Source organism: Megalops cyprinoides, chromosome 7 (assembly GCF_013368585.1).
Source record: "Megalops cyprinoides isolate fMegCyp1 chromosome 7, fMegCyp1.pri, whole genome shotgun sequence".
In the NCBI taxonomy this organism is placed as follows: domain Eukaryota; kingdom Metazoa; phylum Chordata; class Actinopteri; order Elopiformes; family Megalopidae; genus Megalops; species Megalops cyprinoides.
This window is the reverse complement of record NC_050589.1, coordinates 9719334-9740005: the sequence shown is the minus strand read 5'-3', so window position 1 is coordinate 9740005 and position 20672 is coordinate 9719334. Positions and strand designations below refer to the sequence as shown.

Here is a 20672-nt window from a genome sequence, read left to right as displayed (position 1 = left end):
ATTGTGCGCTAGATAGCTGTCTTCCTCTTCCTTTGTCTCTACTCTCCCTTGTCTCTTGCCGTGGGGCCGGTCGTTTGTAGTGACTCAAGTTTTGCCAAAACTGCTTGCATAGAAACCAAGGCGGCATGATACTTTCAGTCCAACAGTTCAGGTGGCACTCGGCTTACAATGAGAGACAGGCGGCACAGGCTGACATAAGTCCCCTTCTCTGAGTGTTGTTTTCAGGGTTGGAAGTGGGTTTTAATCTGAAGTGGGTTATCGTACATCTTAAGGTGGAGTCTTTTCAGATACGTGTGGTTCAGAAGCGCGGTCAAGGAGAACAGGGTGGAGGGGAGTGGGATGAAAAGAACACAGATGAGTCAAGGTTACCTGAAACGGGGAAGGGGAATTTTTGACACGAAACCCCAACTGGTCCTGTCCCGTACAGGCACACACACATCTGGTAAACAGTGTCAAATGGAAACAGCACAAAGAAACAGAAATGACATGATACCACCTGTAACTGAACTGAAATGAGGCCATTAACTCTATCATACAAATGCACTCTTTTAATGCAGAAACCATCCTTTTATTTGTTTAAGCAAATATATGGACAGACCTCTACTTTAAGCTATACATTTAGGCTTAACAAACAGCTATACAGAAGCAGAAATAAGGTTGTCAATTTCAAATGCAGTCTTTGTCAAAATATCTATCAGGTTGATTTTTCTGTACAATCTAACTTATACACTTGTCGGTTAATTGCAACATAGTTTTATCCGTCTTTGTACCAGCTTCCACCCAGAAAGTTATTTATATAACTGATCTTCTCAAAACTTGCGCTGATGCAAAAACCCAACCTGGAGCTTCCAGAGAAGTAGCAGCACCACCCACACTCTGACCGGCACATCAACTTCCTGTACTTCTGCATGAGTATGTTGGCAGTCACATATGGCAAGACTATAGCCTGTTAGAATACACTGACATGGGTATATGACAGGGGTTAGCGACATTATAGTATTCTAGGCGACAGTGGAAGATACCCCCAGATGTGAGGCTTAGGTTTAAAAAAAACATTGTGGCTGTGTCACTATATAAAACAGGAAGCAAGGACTGGAAGGAGGAAGCACTCTCCCTTTGGTAGATGGCATTGCTCACATTCTTGGATTAGCAACTCGGATGCAAACCCGCCTGCACAATCTGTGACATAACAGCGAATCAGGCAGTAAGACTTTCCTCACTGGCTTTGCTGGTGCCAGTTGTGAACAACTGTTTTTTTTTTTTGGATACTTTTTTTTTTTTTTTTTGCCAAAATGAGTAACCTGTGATTTGACGCCAGGTTTTTGGTAAATTTGCTTTTCAAGTAGAGGCCGATTCGATTGTCACTTTGACCTCAGGCGTAGAGGAGAGCTCAAGCTCAGTGACATGCAGAATAGCCAGGGACCACAGCGGTTGTATCTGTGCATAGAATCGCTGAGATGAAAGATTATGGAGATTCGCAGAAGCGGCTGCCGCCTCTTTACTGAGAAGCGGAGCGATGGGAGAAAGCCTGAGTCTGTCATGGCCGCCGCTCCGGCTCAGATCACGGGCCTCACGTCTCCCAGAGAAAATGAGAATAGAAACCGAGATATCTGACTCCGAGTCCTCTTACCTTATTATGACCTTTAAGCGCGTGCGGTTTTAAAGAGAGCCCGTTTCTCAGGCCGCTTGGATGCTGGACGCATTGAATTAATGATTCCCGTCAGGCATATGTTCTGGGGGGTGTGATGGTTATCGTTATGAGAGTAAAATGATGGAAGACATTCACTGGAAGTTTGTGGTACTGAGTTTAATGTCAGCAGATATTTTTTCCAATACCATCCAAAAGTTCAAAACTTCAATCATTTGAAGAGAATATTTAATATAGTTGCAGACAAAGTAGCTGGCTTTATTTCATACATTTGCACTATGGTTTCTACCGTTTCTATTTTTTTTCTGACTAAAAAAAAAGAAACAGAAACAAAACAAAAAAATGCATATATATTTGCAGGTGTGTGGTCCCAGAGGAATACCTTCTCAGTATTGCTCATTACATTTAACTGAGCAGTTGAATTATTGCTGTAGTATAATAATGGAGATGCCGTGCCAGTTAATGTCAATGCCAGTTAATATCAACACATCACTCAATTCTTGGTACACTAACAATAGCAGTTTAAAATAATCTAACTAAATTTTGTGGTTTTTTTACACTGGGTCGCTAAGCTGTTTCGTGACCCCTGCTTTGCGACTTCCTACACTTGCATGTTCTCTTCAGAGCGGGGTGATACCGCAAAAGAGGAAATTGACTAAGAATTTCTCAGAAGATTTGTGGCATGCGTCATGTGACTTGCTGGAACTAGCACTGAAGCTGCTCATTTGCATATCGGGCTGAGAGGGGAAGGGGATGGGGGGGGTGGAGGGTGCTGGCTGTGTGGAGAGAAGCCCTCAGAGCCTTGTTTACATCTGCGGTTAGCAGAAGTGACTCAACAGACACTAGTCGCTGTGCATACACTGCTGGAGCCCGCCAAAGTGCCAGGGTGTGTGAACGCAGTGAGAGCTGCACCTGCCGTAGTTTTAGTAAAGGTGTTACAGCTGCTCTAAAAATGGGAGGCCGGGTCATGGTTCATTGAGGCATGATACTAAAAATGAGTTGCACCCTAACGTGGCGGAGCTTCATTTTGAATCAGCGCCAAAAAGGTGAATTTGACATGTTCGGAAGATGGCCTGGATCCGCCACGGCCCCCGGAACAGCCTTCTTCAGAGAACCAGAGGAGAAAACGGAAAATCAGGCCATTCAGATAAAAAAAGAATGCCCTTTTGTTGGCTGATCACTGTTTCCTAACCAGCATTCCACACACTGGGGCAACCGCTGAAACTTTTGAATGAGAGAACCTGTTTAACTTGGCTTATATCTCAGCCTGGAAGACTTAAGATTACAAGGAGTCTGTGTGGCAGGCTGCCTGGCCCAGTATCCCTGTGCACAGTAGCAGTCCAGCTAGTTTTACCCCAGTAGCACACTGAGGTGAGGCTTTCAAAGACTGTTTAATAAGTACATGTGGACTGTGGTGGAGTTCCCACACAGGAAAGTACATGGGAATGTATTCTGATGGAAAACAAAGTCCACATAACACAAATGCATGGTCCAAAAACAAAACCAGAAAGGCTGAGTTTTCTGTGTCAGTGTATAGCATAGGAAGCACAATAGCTATGATGCCTCACTGCTAGATTTGCCAAAGAGTTGGGCCTAACAACTCTCTCCATAGCAACAGTAGCAAGGTAGCTACAAATGTTGACACGTATTCTGTAGCGGTGCCTAGGTAGAACCCTGTGAGAGCAGAATATTTTATTCTATAACTACCTGGGCTAAACTTTTCAAGATCAATCTGAAATCTGTAAACATTTTGGGAAAATGTTTTGCAGTTGTTTTCTGAATCTGCAGAGTGGAGACTGTGCTCTTAATCAGTAAATCTGTTGTTTACGTAGAATAAACTCTTCGTGGTTCTTTCTTTTTATTCAGACTCAGTATACAAAAACAAAGGTGTAACTTCAAATCTTTAAACACTCTGCCCATGTGAACAAACAGAAAACATTCACTCATGGTGATGGATTCAATTCATGCAGTAATGTTTTGTCCTTTTTTTTTTTTTTTTTTTAAAAAAAAACTTATTTTTCTGCTTGCAGCCGATCAAGTGTATGGAGACCAAGATATGCATGAAGTGGTCCGAAAGCACTGTATGGACTACTTGGTGAGTCATCTCTCTACAAGGCTTAATCAGAGCGAAAGGCAGTGATGACATTCCAGAACTTGCATCCGATGGAAATTATGCATGCTGGTGCGCTTTGTGAGTGAAATGAATGTTAAAAGAGGCGCTTCTTTTTGCAGATGAAAAATGCAGACTACTTCTCAAATTATGTGACAGAAGACTTCACCACATACATCAACAGGAAGAGGAAAAACAACTGTCACGGGAACCACATTGAGATGCAGGCAATGGCGGAGATGTACAATCGACCAGTGGAAGTTTACCAGTACGGTACAGGTGTGTAGCCCGATGTTGGACTACTGCCACAAGCACCTGAGTGCCAGTGACCGTTAGAGGGGGCTGCCAGGCCTAGAGAGCAGATACACTTCAAACTGATAACTGAAGACAATAAAAGACTCCAACTCTTAGATAGGGGAGTTGTTTCCAGATGTAAATAATCACTTTATATTAGGAGGAAAGAATGAAGGAGTCTAGTCTAGTCTAGTCAAGAGGTCTAGTGTGGGAGAATAGGAACTACTTTCTCCATACCTCTGTATCTTATAGCTGTTGGAGGCTATTCTTTAGCATTGCTCTACAAATGACAACAGTGAAAGTTATACCACTGTTGAAGAGTATAACTTCCTGTGGTAACTTACATTTGCAAAGCGTGCTTTAGCTGCTGCAGTATTATTGTAATCCTAAAAACAAACCTAATGCCACAGCTTTGATATGCAAGCGAAGTCTGCTGATGTTTTCATCGTTGTCTGCACACCTGTTTTCAGTTCAGTTTTAATACACTGTTTTAAAAAGGAGAAAGGTGAAAAAATACATAAAGAAATTGTCTCTTGATGAAGGTATCTGTACCATCTGTACCTGTTTTTGGTACCGAGTTGTTGCTCATGAATGTGTATTTACTGTTTATTTTCCTCCCCCTTCTTCTTAAATGTTCCAGAACCAATCAACACGTTCCATGGTATCCACCAGAACAACGACGAGCCAATCAGAGTCAGCTACCATCGTAACATTCACTACAACTCTGTGGTGAACCCAAACAAAGCCACCATTGGAGTTGGGCTGGGGCTGCCTGCCTTCAAACCAGGGGTGGGTACCTTCAGTGGGAGCTCCTGTGGAAAAACAAGCAGATTACATTGGGGTTTGGTTCCATCTCATCACTGTTGAGCCCAGACAATAATATAACCATTCAAATTATGGTAGGATATGTTGATAATATACTATAGTCTGTAGAGCACAACACAGAGGTCCTGAGGTTCAGTTTCTTGTAAGTATACAGAGGGAGTGACTGACCAGTCCCCGTGCTGGTGTGGTGTGGTTAGCAACTCAGTGTGAAAGAAGCTAACCCAACCCCATTAACCCCTGTCCGTTTGATTGAGCTATACCAGTAGAGTGTAATAGCAGGCTGTCTGCAGAGCGGCACGTTTCACTTGTCAGCCAGCTGGACCCCTGACACACACACACGCACACACGCACGCACGCAGGCGCACGCACACATCTGACACGGGAGTGCCATTTCGGGGGAAGAGGGCTGAGCTCGCATTGTCATTAGTGGTATGAGCCGGAGCTCCTGTCACAAAATGAAGCCGCCGGAGTAATTTATGTAGCGAGCGTGGCGATCATCATTCCAGTATCGTTTATGTATCTGTTCCATAAACAGACCAATGTGAAAACGAGACACTGAAGTGACTAATGTGTGACTGTGTACGCGCAACAAAGCAACCCAAACACAGTGTCTGCTCCCGGGGTTTATGCTGAAGGCTGCCTCTGATTATGACGTTTAAAGGGGACGTTTAAACCTGCGCGGTTCAGATGTTTTGTCTGTTGTCTGGAGTGTGTGTTTTTCTGGCACATTCCGAGGCTTTTGAATTGCTGGCTTCGGAAAAGAGCCGGTCAACCCTGTGCCATTCTGTCACCGAAGCGGCTTTTGGTGGGGGGTGGTGGGCTCCTCTGGGTTTTTGTTAGCAGAGAGGCAGGGTAGAAATTAGGTGGCACTCCTTGGCTCATCAAAGCCCTGAGAGGCTGAAAGCGTGGCCCGGGAGCGTCCTACTTCCAGAATATGCACACATCAAAGGGCCGGGGGGCGGCACTCAGAGAGGGGAAACATTCCACACGTCCCTGACTCCGAGGGCCAGGCTATTAGCAGCACACTGTCCTGTTTGTGCTGGAGGTGCCTAATGATAACACTCCGATGGTCAACATGCAGCTCAGCATCCATGTTAAGCGTTCCTCCAGAACAGGAAAACTCCGCTGTTGTTCCCTTCTCTGTCTGTTCTCTCATCAGGTTGTTATCTGAGAACTCCTCCTTGCCTTAGCGGTCAAATTTGATCCAAAGTCAACTTCTCAGTTGAATGTTTACAAACTTGCTGATGCCTGTTGTGCCGTATTGAGAAATTGTTGAGGCTGTTTAAAGTGGTGTTGCCAGTTTAAACCGTTCCATTTGTCTGTTCTCTTTGGCCGTGCGCGTGTTACGGTGATCTAAAGATAAAGTCATGTGCCTTCGTCCGCACCGTAAACATGGAAACACCTCATACCTGTTTGGTCAAAACAAGTGCAGTTTCACGTCAGCAGGATGAAATCACATTCCTCACAAATGAGTCTGAGTGTCATCTGGCCTCCATTCTTCCCCCCTTTCTGAGAGTAACAGCGTATGTGCCGTAGCTGTGGAGTGGGGCCCCTGGGCCAGCACTCTTCTGGTGACAGCCCATTGTGTTTGGGTACGTCACCCCCTCGCCTTTTTTCATAACAGAATCCGTGCACCGTAATTAGCACTGCACCAACATGTCACTGTAGGACTGCACTCAAGCACGTACTCTTCACCTATTTAACCCCCCCAACCCCCCCTCTCAATGTTCAACTGCTTCAAAAGCTTCAGCTGCATCCCACTAAGAAACCTCCCCTCTGTGCATTCCCCTCTCTTGAGAAATGCATCAAGCTAACCAGTGACCAGCTGGCTAAAAATTGTAGTTTTATTTCTCTTTAATGGTTATGGATTTTATTGCACTAATTGGATATGGTTTTGAGAAATACAAGAGCCTCTGAAATGAGGGAAGACTTCAGGACATTGAACTCAACCTTATCACTGACCCTCTCAGCGTTACTACAGTACTGTATTCTAAATGTGCAGGTTAAGTTTATTAAAGTATAAGGCATTCACCTCTTATCACACGCAAGACCTTGAACAATGAAGACTGTTTCATATGAAAACATTTCCACAATACTCACATATCGTCCCTCATCCAGTGATAACGTAAACAACAATTTAACACAAATAAGCCATCACAACCCAGCAGGCACGAAGTTCCTGATAAAAAGAAGGTCCCGGTGAGGCCATTTGGGAACTCTTTGTGCTGGAAAAGCACATCAGATCTTATCGGCAGAAGCCAGGAGCTGTCGCCGTGCAGGACGGCAGTGCCCTCCACGTACTGTACCGGGGTCGGTTGTGTGGAGCGGCCTGTTTGGCAGGTGAGAGGGGCAGAGGGCCATGCCGAAGAGGCTGTGCGGTCACACTGTTCGGGAGCTCAGGACATGCAGTGTACTGTGAAAGAGGCACGGGAACATGCCACGCCGAACGCACCCCACAGGCACAGACACGGCACACTGCTGGTGCTGCAGTTTTCAGCACATGAGAAATGTGTGCCTAATTGTCAGGTACTCCCCTCCCACTTAAGGGGCTCCAAAGTTTTTTTTTTTTTTTCCCCTACTCAAAGAAAAGCCGTAGTTGCGTTATTAGAACTAATGTGTTGGCCGTCTTGTTCACTATGATGTGTACAGATTGTGAATGCATATATTCTTCTGGCTTGTTTGAACTGATACTCTGATACTGATACTGGTAAACTCTAGTGTCGGGGCCATCCAAGTACAAACTCCAACTTGACCAATCTGTTGCTGATAGTCAGTGTTACGTGGTGCACACTTTGGATCTAGTGTGGCGCAATAATTGGTATGCACAGATACGTTCTTCTTAGGGGTCAGCTTTAAATGTGACATAAGATTATTTTTGACACAAATCCAGCCGATAAAGCTGACGTTTATGTCTGTTGCCGTTGCTCACCATGATATATTGGTGGCATTCCAGGGATCAATGTGGAAACGGGCATTAATGTAATTATTTAAATTGATCTGTAAATTTACTGTGACCCACACACAATCAGTAATCAGCCACTGACAAACCTATACAACAGTGCCATTTGAACTACTTTCACTGCATTTCACTAGCAGTAAGCAGCGGATAGCAGAACATGCTGCTGCCGCATGAACAGACACAGCGAGGAGGCATTTCATTGTGTAGCTGAAATGATTTGCACAGTTTTTTTTCATACAGCATGAGATATGCACACACACTTGGCTGCATGTTTCTTTGGTCAGCGTAGAGCGTTCTGCACGTGACCGTCTCTCCCCCCTCTGTCTCTCTCTCCCAGCAGTATGCAGACCAGTCACTAATGAAGAACGCCATCAAAACCTCAGAGGAGTCGTGGATCGAGCAGCAGATGCTGGAAGACAAGAAGAGGGCCACAGACTGGGAGGCCACCAACGAGGCCATCGAGGAGCAGGTGGCGCGGGAGTCATACCTCCAGTGGCTTCAGGACCAGGAGAAACAGGCGCGGCAGGTGAGAAGGCGTGGGGGTCAGCTCCCAAACGCCGCAGGGTCACTCCTGTCCAATGCAGTTTCCCCTCAGGATGTTCAGAGGGTCCACTTCACGGACATATTTACCAGACCCCCCCCCCCCTCCCCCACCACCACCACCACCACCAAGGGTTGTTGATAGTATAAATGTAAATGTATTATTCATGAAATTATCACATTTTGGAAATGAAGTAATTTAACCAGTTGTGCTAACCATAGCCAGGTCAGAAGAAGCCTCTACTGTGTACCCATGGCTTAACAGAAATGGTGATTGACATACAGTCGCAGGTATGACATTATGACTTTAGATTTACTCGGGACAAGTAAATCTGAGTGAAGAACAATTTAGGAATGTCTCTGATCCGAGTATATCAACGCAAAAGCAGTAATTACACCTCTGTGTAGAATAAAAGCTTAGTTTCATCACTATATAAATTTTATTTTCGTTTTCGAAAAGACAAAAAAAAAGCATTTCCGAGAAGCTGAAGGTGCGATCAGAAAGGACCCTCTCGGGGGGCCTGAGGTCATTGAACTCGTTCGCTACACTCTCTCACCTTGGCCACAGGTTGTTGTGTGACAATGACGTGCGAAGCCTGCGGCATTCCTATAAGTGGCCGACTTAGCTGAAGGCTGAGCTCGCTCCGGTGACAGCGTTATCCTTTAAGAATATTATGACCTTTTTGTCAAATTTGAATATGTGGAATAGGCTACGCAAATAAATCCTGACCTTTTCAGGGGAGAATATGGGGCGAGCCAGCAGAAAGCAGGATAATGAAAGTGGTCCCGTAATCATGTCTGACAAGCTGAAACCTGAAAAATCTTTCTCTTGTGTTAAAATGAAGAAAATAAGACCTGCAGGGGAAATTTACGCTGAAATGGCTGAAGGACTGGAGTTTGCCACCCCTTGCACAGCAAAGGAATTCTTGTTTTGTGGAAAATGCATACAGAGAATGAAGGATAAAAATGTGTATGAAGTGATTATTAAAATTATAACAAGTCAAATTGGAAATAAGCAAATCAGGATAGCACATTTACATTTTCAATGTATGTTGTTGCACAGAGAGGCTCATCATACAAGAAGCAAAAAGATGTCATGTAGTCATTATAAATATGAATGTTTCACTGTAAGGTACATTTTTGCCATATGAAATATTTAATTTTCCCTCCCCTCGCCCACTTGTAGAATAGGGAAAATAAAAACATGAAACACGCAAGATCAAGGTTCCTACCCAGGCAGAGGAATTATTTTAAAATTAGATGTTTTTTCATAACAATTGATTACTATTATTCTTAGGGCTATTATTCTTATTCTGAGTCATTTTATGTTTCTCTTTTCAAGCATTTCGAAATGAGAAGTGGTTTTATTGACTCTATCAAGGGACCTGGTCTGATTTCAACATACAGGATTCACGAAAAGAATTCTGGATTCCTAAATTGCACACTTAATAATAAACGCTTTTGCTCACAAATATATACAGCTGCAGAGAGGCAGCAGTTGGCTACCTGAAAAAAAGTTATGGAAATAACTCATTTTCCCTCAAGGAATGTTGACGTTTTTCCCTTTGGGAATAGGATGATTAAGTGATGATGGTTAAAAATATAAACAGAAGACCAATAAGAAGATGAACAACAGACTGACAATACAGTGCACTGTCTTGCATAATGCTGTGTGGTTATTCTTGCTTGCTTTGCAAATTTAGTGCCAGTAGAGGTCTGACAATAGCCTGATCACACCTAACTGTGCCCCAAACCATTTCCTGCGCAAGTGTTAAGTGTGATGTGCACGTGTGAATACAGAGCACTTTGCTGCATTCAGCTATTACCTTAAACCATTGGTCTTCTTGTAAATGCAGTTGGAGCCGAGCGCTTAGAAGGGGCCGTTATTTGAGCCCCTCTTATTTTGAGACCCCTGTGCTTCATTGAGATGTCATGTGACGTCCGTATGACACCTGTTTGTAACTCCCGTCTGTCCGTCAGCCCCGGAAGGCCAGTGCCACCTGTAGCTCAGCCACCGCGGCGGCGTCCAGCGGCCTGGAGGAGTGGAGCGCCCGTTCCCCTCGGCAGCGGAGCTCCGCCCCCTCGCCGGAGCACCCGGACCCCCCGCACTCGGACACAGCCACCAAGCCCCCCTCCCCCGCCGGGGCCGGCCTCATGATGCCCAAGCCCCCCTCGCCTTGCGCCCCAGGTCAGTCGCCTTGAGAACGCAGCTCACCTTTTTAACGTCCGCTGTGTTTGGGGAGCGCTATTGCATACGCGTCAAACAGAAACACTAGGCATAGCATAGCAAGACGATAGCTGGAATGTGCGCTGACAGAGTGCACCCACTGATGATGCTCTGGCCGTGTCCCTCAGGTCCCAGCAGCCAGTCCTGCGTGGGGTCAGACAGAGCCACTTCCTCTTCCCTCGTGTCTCTGTACCCCGCGCTGGAGTACCGTGCTATTATGCAGGAGATGTCACCCACTGCCTTCGGTAAGACGGCTCGTGCGCCAGGAGCGGACAACGACAAGCCCCCCCCCCCCCCCCCCCCCCACGATTCAGAGCCGCATCTGAAAATGACCATTCTAAGTGCCTGTGATCATAGCAACCACCTTGTCTGGTTGTACAGGGAAATTGATCTCTAATTTGAATACGTCGCAGTAGATGCTTAAAATATTTGGTGATTGTCAAATGTTAGGGGTTCTGGTGGGCAGGGCCTATTGCAGTGTAATTGGCTTTAGAGAGAGCGTTCCAGTATGTTTCTGATCAAGATCTGGAAAGCAGGTGATTGGGTGGTTGAAGCACTTATGCAACCAGTAAGACCACTTAATGCAAAAATAGAAGGTTTATGTAGTGAAACTGAAAACAGATGCTTTTTGACTTAAGCAAAAACAACCTCTGTATCCTAAGCTGTAAACAGTTGCTATGAGTTACTTTGTGATATAACTCACTGTGTGCAAATTTAAGGGCAAAGACCAAGCAAACAATTACAGTGTTTAAATATGGTTTGAGAAGAGAAACTAAGAAACTCATTTGTAGCCTAGAGGCCTAAAAACTTCTCATATTGATTGAAGAGGAGGACCACCTTTGCATTAGTTTGAATATAATGCCTTGCACGTTTATTTTTTTCATTGTAGAATCACAGATTTTCCATTTTTGTGCTTTTAGGCTTAACAGACTGGGAAGATGATGAGATTCTGGCTTCCGTCTTGGCGGTTTCACAACAAGAGTACCTCGACAGCATGAAAAAGAACGCAATGCACAGAGAACCCTCACCAGACAGTAGTTGATATTGGGGATGGGGGCGTCGCTTAAAAAAAACAACTGGGAAGTGACAAAGCAGAAAAAAAAAACATTTTTTCTCAGTCATCATAATATGTTCCAATCTTCTCTTTTACTCCTTCCACCCCTCCAATCTCTGTCTCTCCTAACACATCTATACAGTACCATCATATTCAGACCCTCCATTCCCCCTCCCTTTATACTACCCTTGACACCATTGGACTTATTTAGGTGCATGTTTAAATAAACACAACAAACATCATCATAGAAAATAAAAAAAAAAGAAAGAATAAAAATTGTAATAATGTCATACTTATCTTCTTAATGATTAATTAATATAATTTTGTTTTATTTTATTTTCTCTTTTTTGGGATGAAAAAATACTTGTTTTTTCTTGGAATAAAAAAGAAAACTTTCTGAAGAAAATGCATCTTTTCATTTATTTCGTTTATTTTACTTATTTATTTATTTTTTTGTCCATTTGACTTGAGAGATAACAGAATACATTGTTGTCTTAATTGTTGGTTTTATCTCCTATATGGTGGTTCAATGTTGAGATTTTCAAAACAGAAATAGTCCATAACTCAGGGGTGTCTAAACCTCTCCTGGATGGCCACTTGTCCTGCATGTTTTAGATCTCTCCCTGCTCCAACACAGCTGATTCAAACGATCAGTTTGTTATTCAGCAGCTTCAGGAGTTCGTAACGAATTGATCATTTGAATCAGCTGTGTTGGAGCAGGGAGAGATCTAAAACATGCAGGACATGTGGCTCTCCAGGACAGGGTTGGCCACCCCTGGCGTAAAGCCTTTTGCTGAAAAACTGATCATGTGCACCAGGTGACGCCTTTGTTCCAGTGTTTCTCAGTCCTACTCCTGGAGCCCCCTGTCCTGCGTATCTTCTACCTACCTTTGCTCCAAACACACCTGATTGAAATGATTAACGTGCTCTTGATTAAATCAGGTGTGCTCAGCTAATCAAAAGTGCCACTCAAGAGTTCAGTCAGGTAGGTAGAGCAGGGAAAGGTGGAAAACATGCAGAGCAGGGGCCCCCCAGGAGCAGGACTGAGAATCAGTGTAATTTAAACTAAACAGATACATCATTCAAGCTTATAGCTTGTTTTAACCCGTTGGATGCGTTGCCACCTCGGCTTTCCCGGCATGAATAAGACCCAAACAATACGTAATGCACATCCTACTAGATCAGCTGTCTGGACCTGTTTTGAATGGCTTTCTGTAACCCATCCTACTAGATCAGCTGTCTGGACCTGTTTTGCTTGGGCTTTTCTTAGTTTTGCTTCGCTTCACAGTTAGGAATGTGGTCTTGACTAATTTAGGTATAAAAAACCTTGTGTCAAAAGTTTCCCAAAGGTCAGTTTTTCATCAACAGCACCGTATGTGCTGGTGCTGCCTTTTGTCCAAACGTTCATCTTTCGATAGCAGTTATTTAAATCCGTTTGTTATGGTAGCCACGAATGGCGCCTATTTTTGAAAGCCTGGAAGTGTGTGTGTGTGTGTGTGTGTGCGTGCGTGCGTACATGTGTGTTTTCTTGCCTTGTGGCAATTTCTCTGAGTAAAACGGAAACTCTGCCCTTAGTGGGAGAGGGATGGGACGGCACCGGTCTCATTCTCAGTGCAACAGTGAAGATGATAGCTCGCTGGATACAAACCACAATATACATAAGTTTTCCATCTTCTGTCCATACTATCCATACTTAAAACAATCCTCCCTTTTCTCGAATCATTTAAAGTAATGTGGAGCCGCAACGAGCAATTGCCAGCAGTATCAATAAAACATTAAACATTAAAAACCAGGTTAGATTCAATCGAACAAAAAAAATTAACTTTTCGAGGTTTTATTTTCTTCAGTTTCTGCAGTTGTGTCATCAAGCTCTCTATAAATAACCTGTTTGTTTACATCAACGATACCAACGTGGCTGACTCAGTTCAGACATGAAATAATTAACGCGTAGCGTAAACCCGGTCGAAACTGATGCAGTTAGGTGCATTAAATTTATTTGAGGGAGAATTCATCTCGGAAAGTCCATACTCGGTTAATGTTGGTTTAGTAAGCAAAAGCAGAAAGGCAGCGAGCGCGCTAAATAGAGAAAGAGAAACCGCAAGTCAGAATACCGCCACAGCTGCTCATTTACTGGAACGTTGATAGAGCGGTTAAATTCTGAGAAAAAAGGCGTCTGCGGATACATAAATATTAAATTATCATGCTGCCTTGTGATTGGAGCTCCGTTCAAAATACCGACGGTGACTGGATTAACGCGTAGAGGTGGGCGTGGTTTACAAATGTAAACTTAAAAACAGCAACAAACTTTGAGTTGAACACAGAGGTGCCTCGCAGCGCGGATAGTGAAGGCGTGCAGACGGACGCGGCGTTTAACAATTCGCAGTGGGACTTTCTACAACAATACATATTTCAGCGCTCATTTGTTGAATAAAATTCAAATTTTGAGCGGACCTGGTATGGACTATTGCTACATTTGAACAGGAGCTATCCCGGTGATATCACTACTGTTTTTCTTGGACAAGTTTGAGGTTATTTTTTAGCATCCAGTTTGAAAATGTTGGACACACGAATGGATGACCTGCACTTGCACCAAGTTAACGACGTCAGAGGGAAAACCGGTGAGGAACAGCAAGCAAACCAACTAGCTATGTGAAACCTATGCTAACCATGACGCATTTTCTCTGCGAAAATGATTGTATTCATGGTTGGATAAAGAAATTAGCCAGTATATAACAAAAGCAATTCATCTTTTTTTTTCTTCTTCAGAAAATGCACGACAGACTACATACGCATTGCAGTATACATTTTATCTAACTATCAATGTTTTTACTCCACAGCGAAAGAGCCTTTTGAAAAACAGTATCATGTTGGTGCCCTGCTGGGAAGCGGTGGTTTCGGGTCCGTCTTCGCTGGACAGCGAATCGTAGACGGATTGCAGGTAGATAGCAAACGATGCTAAACCACATGATCTAACGCTAGCTGTTCAGCATATCTGGATGAGTAGACTTCAGGTCTGTAAACTGTAAATGATTTTAGATTTACGTCTAACGTCTGATTTTTTTTCTTCATTTGATAGGTGGCCATTAAAAAAGTTTCCAGTGACAGAGTACAACAATGGGCACGACTGGTAGGTGTTATCATCTAACTAACTACTGCTTACATCGGCGTGACCGATGGCTAGCTGCGCAGGAAAAAAAGTGTATATTTTTATACGTCCCTCAGAATTACCAGAACTGTCTACAAAACATCCATGTAATAGCTAGATCATTCGTAAACAGTCATTAATCCACAACGTATGTTAAGGTAAGACCGATCAATTCATCTGAAAAAACGCAACGTAGACGTAGCTAGATAAATTTGTAATTAGATGCGACATCGTATGTACCCCACAGTAGCTACTTATTCTGTGTTTATAACTGTCCGTCGTTGTCTGGCGCTTTGCCAGACTGATTTGGGATGACGTTCAACAAAATAAAGAGTGAGATGGAAATTCCGCATCGGGCCTCCCCCTCACAGAAATAGCATTAACTTCGCTATTTTAATAACACTAATCTGTACTCCCCCTGCTGGAAACTGAAAACAACAACACCGGCGTGCATTTTCAGTCTAAGCCCGGTGACGTGGCAGTGACGCGTTTCGGGATTTTCAAAACAAACCTGGTGGAAACTCGGCCGATGTATCTGCGCATCGGTAATTTCCCTAAACCCACGCGCCCACCAGTCGCACAAAAACAAGCGTGGATACACAGCAATTAAAGGACAGTTTAGACTACCATGTTACAAACCAATATAGAATAAATCGGCACGTGTTTATTTAATGTTTGATATGATTCCAACTCCCAGAGACAGCCGTATTGTGCTGTTGAAGCGTGCTCATAATACCTAAAACGCATATCCGTCGACACTGTTGGAAAACAGTCTGTCCAGTTGAAAAGATACTCAAGCTTGATGTTATCAGACAAAGCAGGCCAGATGACAAGAACATCTTAAATGTCACGGGCTTGCCGAATCAACTGACCGTGTTTACATAACCTGTCTGTCACAGCCGGATGAGCCCAGCCCGGTTCCCATGGAGATCGCCCTGCTCCTGCAGCTGGGAGGCGGGTCTTGCTCTGGCCCTTCACACAAAGGGGTTATCCGGATGCTGGACTGGTTCGAGATCCCTGGCCAGGGTTTTCTGATCGTGTTCGAGAGGCCGCAGCCTTGTCAGGACCTCTTCGACTTCATCACGGAGCGTGGAGCCCTTGAGGAACCTCTGGCTCAAAGGTACGGAGTGGCTACCATCATCCCTGGCTCACAATTCACAGCCCAGGCCTGATTTTGCAGGGACCTCTGGTGTGACGGAGGGGGAAAGGGGTGCTTCTTCCGCATGTGAGAGCAGCAGTGCATGTGTTGTGGGTGCTGTAAAGCAACGCTCACGCTCTTGCTGTATGCTTACAGGTTCATGCGGCAGATAGTGGAGGCTCTTCGGTTCTGCCAGTCAAGGGGGGTCGTGCACAGAGACGTCAAGGATGAGAACGTGTTGGTGGACACCCGGACAGGAGACGTCAAGATAATCGACTTCGGCTCCGGTGCTCTGCTCAAAGACTCCATCTACACAGACTTTGAAGGTGAGAGAGATTTCATGTCCAGCAGTCCAGGTTATATATATTGGATATTAAAATGACTTCCAAAGAGTGGGAGGTCGCATCTGTATATATTCACATATTCACACTTCATGCTCCTTGCCCTGTATGAACCGTGGTAGCTAATGTGGTTTATATTGTGCCTGTCCACAGGAACTCGGGTGTACAGCCCCCCAGAGTGGGTCCTGCATCAGCGCTACCACGCACGGCCACTGACGGTCTGGTCCCTGGGGGTGCTACTGTTCGACATGGTGTGTGGGGACATCCCCTTCGAGAGGGACAGTGAGATTGTGGAGGCCAAACCCAGTTTCACTAGGCGCATCTCTAAAGGTGAGCCCCTCACATTTTTTGGGTCACCAGAACATAATGGCGTGATAAAGGATTGCCTGGTGATTCATTGTGGATAGTTTGTTGAGTTACTCTGCTCTGAACTAGACAAGAAAGTAACTGTACTGGAATTCATTGGAAGGAGAGCAGAAGTGAACCTTTCTTTTTTTTCTTTGACAGAATGCCAGTCTCTGATTCGCTGGTGCTTAGCATACCGCCCAGAGGATCGACCATCCCTGGAACAGATCTTGCTCCATCCTTGGATGGAGATGACATCAGATGACTGTGGTGACTTGCAAGGAGGAGACGGCATGCCGAGCCAGTCAAGCCTGTAAACTCTGTATACTTAGGAGTGGTTTAAGGAAACTTCACGTGCCTTATTTACTTTTCCTAACTCCAGTCTACTAGTGCACTGGAACTTCTCACCCAGGAAACATATTTATTTTATGTTATAGTCAAAAAAGTGAGCAACAACTACTATAGAAAGATTTTCAGTGTTTGAACATAGCATGTGCAAAGACTTTAACACATACATAGTTCTAGCCATGTTGCAATTGTTCGAGAAAGCTTAAAACAATTACATTCTAAAAGGAAAACCAGATGGGACCAATACAAATGTTTGCTGGGTTGAAACAGTTGTTGCATTACAAACTGATTACACTGTGGCCACATGCATCATTGTGGACTTTGAATCTTGAATTTCCTATTTATTACTAAGTATTTTATTCTCCTGGGTGACTTGTCTATTTATTTAAATCTGTAAGGTCAAAGGGCATGCTGAAGTTTCTGACACCCTCTTAGATTGTCTAAGAAATGACAAGTTGGTAATTGAATGCGTTGAGTGCGCATTGCGTTGCCTTGCGGAAACCTGGTTTTACAGGTTGTTATAAGCAATGGCATTTTGTACCTCATTTTGAGGGAGCCATGGCTCATATAATTCCATTTCCCCTGATAATGGAAGGAAGTTCACTCACAATATACTACATCAGGATGCCTCCATCTCCAAAGACCTCAAGGGAGCTGCAGCCTGGGACATTAAAACCATTGACTCTGGAGAAAAGGAATTGGCAGCCCTGTGAAACCTGGCAAAGGACTCAGTTCTAGAGTTCTACGTCTTAGCCTCACATATGAGTGTTCTACTCTAAAAATGCTGGCACATTTTTTTTTTTTTACTTCTCTGCCTCAGGTAGTATAATTATCGAGGCCGTTTGCAGTGGAATTCAATGTAGAATGTCACCAAACCAGAAGCGAAGCTTGATGCTGATCTGTTATTTAATTCGTTCAAAAATAACTCTGGAAGGTTGTGCAATGTCTCAACTGTGTTCAGATGTCAACCATTTTATATTTACACTGAGCAGCCTATCCAGTCTATTTCTCAGGTTAAGTCTTAATGTTTATCTAGAGAGCCAAAAACAACCTCGTCTGCCTCTATTTTAACCAGTTTCAGTAGACCAAGAACACTGTCTGCATTTAGAACTGGCTGGTATACTTATTATACTTATATTTATTTGTCTTGTTTTGATGAAATCTGTACCTTTTGGACCAAATGTGTCTTGTTTCTGGACAAAGATTTACTGATTCACTGAAGTCTGTGCCTTTTTGCAGCTGTATTGTTTCTGTGGATGTTGTGGGAAAGTGGCATGGAGAATGGAACTTAATGTAACACTTGTCAGGATAACATTAACAAGTGCATAATAGTAATGGGTACTTTAAATTGATGAACATTTGGATGTTCAGTTCTTGACACCTAAAGTTTTCAGCCAGTGTTTCGAATAATTTGTTAATACACCATTTAAGATTGTTTTGGAAGGAACTGAAGTATTCCTTTGTTAAGCAGCGGTTCCCCAGTAATTGTTTTAAAGTGTCAAATTACTTGTCAATTACTTCTACCCTTTTCAATATATAACATTTGATGAGGAGATGGGGATGGAAGAGCATGATGCTGCAGTACTTACTGTTTTTGCCAATCCTGGTAAATATTCTGGGGTTGGAAGAGTTTTATTTTTTGTAAATACTTATGTATTTGTTTGTTGTGATGTGGCCATGGTCACATTTTGTTATTTAAATGTGTGGAAATTTGAACATTGCTTGTTAAGTGTTAAATATCAAACTTTGAAAACACATGTCTTATTTATTAAGATACAGAATGGCAAAAGAGCCTGTGTGTTAATAAAAAAAAATTCAAAGAAGGATGAGGACTTTTTTGTCATTTATTTACAATTCCATCTCACCTCACCCTAAAACTATATATACCCAGGTATGAGCTGCAGAATCTTTCTGCTAATCAGTTCACATCCATATGGTGGCCAACATCTGGACAAATTTGAGATTGTCAGTGAAGATGATTTTCCCACTCAATCCTATTCGCTAGCTGTTGTTATGGACTCATGCCAACATCTGGCATTTCCTGATTTGGTGCCATCACAATATGCTTTCCGTCGGTAGCAAAGTTTATTAAGCGACGAACAGCAGTTAACATGTTTAAACCTTTTACATCGTGTTGTGACTTAAAACCATATGCTTTGCACGTACATTTCGTCGAGGCTCTGGTCCAGCAATCAGGGCGAGGCAGTAATCGTTGGGGCAGCACAGGACAAGTGAACGGTCTGGAACACGACCAGTGGAAGAAGCCTCTTGCCACATTCCTTCTGACTAGCTCTAAACATGACTGAAATTAAGTGCAAAATGTGTACATCTACGAAATTGTGAGGTAAATGCAAAAAAGGTACATCGCTGTCACTTTACTTCATTCTTCGCGTTAGCAGTGCGACCAGTGGCCGTGTGTTTATGTGCTCTGTCCAGACCTTAGCAGGTGAACAGCGCCATCTCGTGGGCTTTATCTGAACGGACAGGCGTCACCTGGTGCACATGATCAGTTTTTCAGCAAAAGGCTTTACGCCAGGGGTGGCCAACCCTGTCCTGGAGAGCCACATGTCCTGCATGTTTTAGATCTCTCCCTGGTCCAACACAGATGACTCAAATGATCAACTCGTTATGAACTCCTGAAGCTGCTGAATTACAAACTGATCATTTGAATCAGCTGTGTTGGAGCAGGGAGAGATCTAAAACATGCAGGACATGTGGCTCTCCAGGAGAGGGTTGGGCACCCCTGCTTTACGCCTTTTCGACAGTGCTGAGCGGATTGCAAACGTGCGCGGAAGTCACAGTCATAGTTACAGGTAAATGTGCAAGCAGTGGGCAACAAAGTGATGTTCAGCCAGAGTGAAACTCAATGGGAAACAACAGCACAACAGGACAGATGCCTGCGGAGGAGACAGCGAGTGACAGCTGGGCCATCCTACAGAAACGGTGGAATCTGGGTGATACAAATCTGCTGAAATGTATTCCTTCTTACATACCTAAAACGTCTTTAATAGCAGTAACTAACTTCTAAACTTGATGAATCCACAACAAGTAGAGCTTTATGTGTTTTTATTATTTTTATACATTTCATTAAAGAATTCATGTGCTGGTTCTTTGTCACTGGTGTTGCCTATAATGTAAACAACATTAAATTTTTTTCTCATTACAGCCTGAATATTTGGTTAAAGGCAGAGTAGTGGAATGATAAGACCAAGAGAAATATTTGATTATTAACATTTTTTTAAATAAAATTGCCCGTTTAAACAACATTGTAGAGTTTATTTGATTTGCACCATCATTTTTTTTCAGTCAAACCAACAACAATTGAAGAATATTCAAACAAAAAGTGTTTGATACTAACTCTAAAATATTAACTAATGATTACATCACCAATCAACAAACAAAATATTGCTATAAAGTAAAAAAAATTACATCTATATCACATCACTGAAAAAACATGTACACCAGTGACGCAATATAACACCAATGACTTCACACAAGACATTCTTCACATAAGACAGTATTCTTCATCTAATTTCAATTCATGTCAAATAAAAATGCCATGTAACTCATTAACAGCATTTAGAAGTGGAAAACATTTGAGTGCCAAGATTAGAACAGCTTGTTAATGCAAATTAACATTTCAGAACATCAGCATTAGAAATAGCTTAAAATGTGACTCATTATCTCCGAGACGAGTG

General features: G+C 43.4%; 2 protein-coding genes across 4 annotated transcripts in view; both read left to right on the top strand.

Moving 5' to 3' along the window:
• Window positions 1–11908, top strand: part of otud5a (OTU deubiquitinase 5a) — a 29544-nt gene extending 17636 nt beyond the window's left edge. For 2 of the 3 annotated variants that reach the window (XM_036532998.1, XM_036532996.1), the window contains exons 3-9: window positions 3679–3743; window positions 3881–4037; window positions 4693–4841; window positions 8174–8362; window positions 10357–10564; window positions 10732–10848; window positions 11524–11908. In XM_036532998.1, coding sequence (XP_036388891.1) covers window positions 3679–3743; window positions 3881–4037; window positions 4693–4841; window positions 8174–8362; window positions 10357–10564; window positions 10732–10848; window positions 11524–11645 — 1007 coding nt within the window. In that variant the 3' untranslated portion in view covers window positions 11646–11908. The remainder of the gene's footprint in view (window positions 1–3678; window positions 3744–3880; window positions 4038–4692; window positions 4842–8173; window positions 8363–10356; window positions 10565–10731; window positions 10849–11523) is intronic. The other variant, XM_036532997.1, reaches the window with a different exon arrangement.
• Window positions 11909–13846: 1938 nt separating this feature from the next.
• pim2 (Pim-2 proto-oncogene, serine/threonine kinase) lies at window positions 13847–18641 on the top strand. Its single transcript, XM_036532999.1, has 7 exons — window positions 13847–14275; window positions 14495–14595; window positions 14734–14784; window positions 15702–15922; window positions 16097–16266; window positions 16435–16611; window positions 16789–18641. The coding sequence occupies exons 1-7, from the start codon at window positions 14212–14214 to the stop codon at window positions 16941–16943; spliced, it is 939 nt and encodes a 312-aa protein (XP_036388892.1). The 5' UTR covers window positions 13847–14211; the 3' UTR covers window positions 16944–18641.
• Window positions 18642–20672: the final 2031 nt, after the last annotated feature.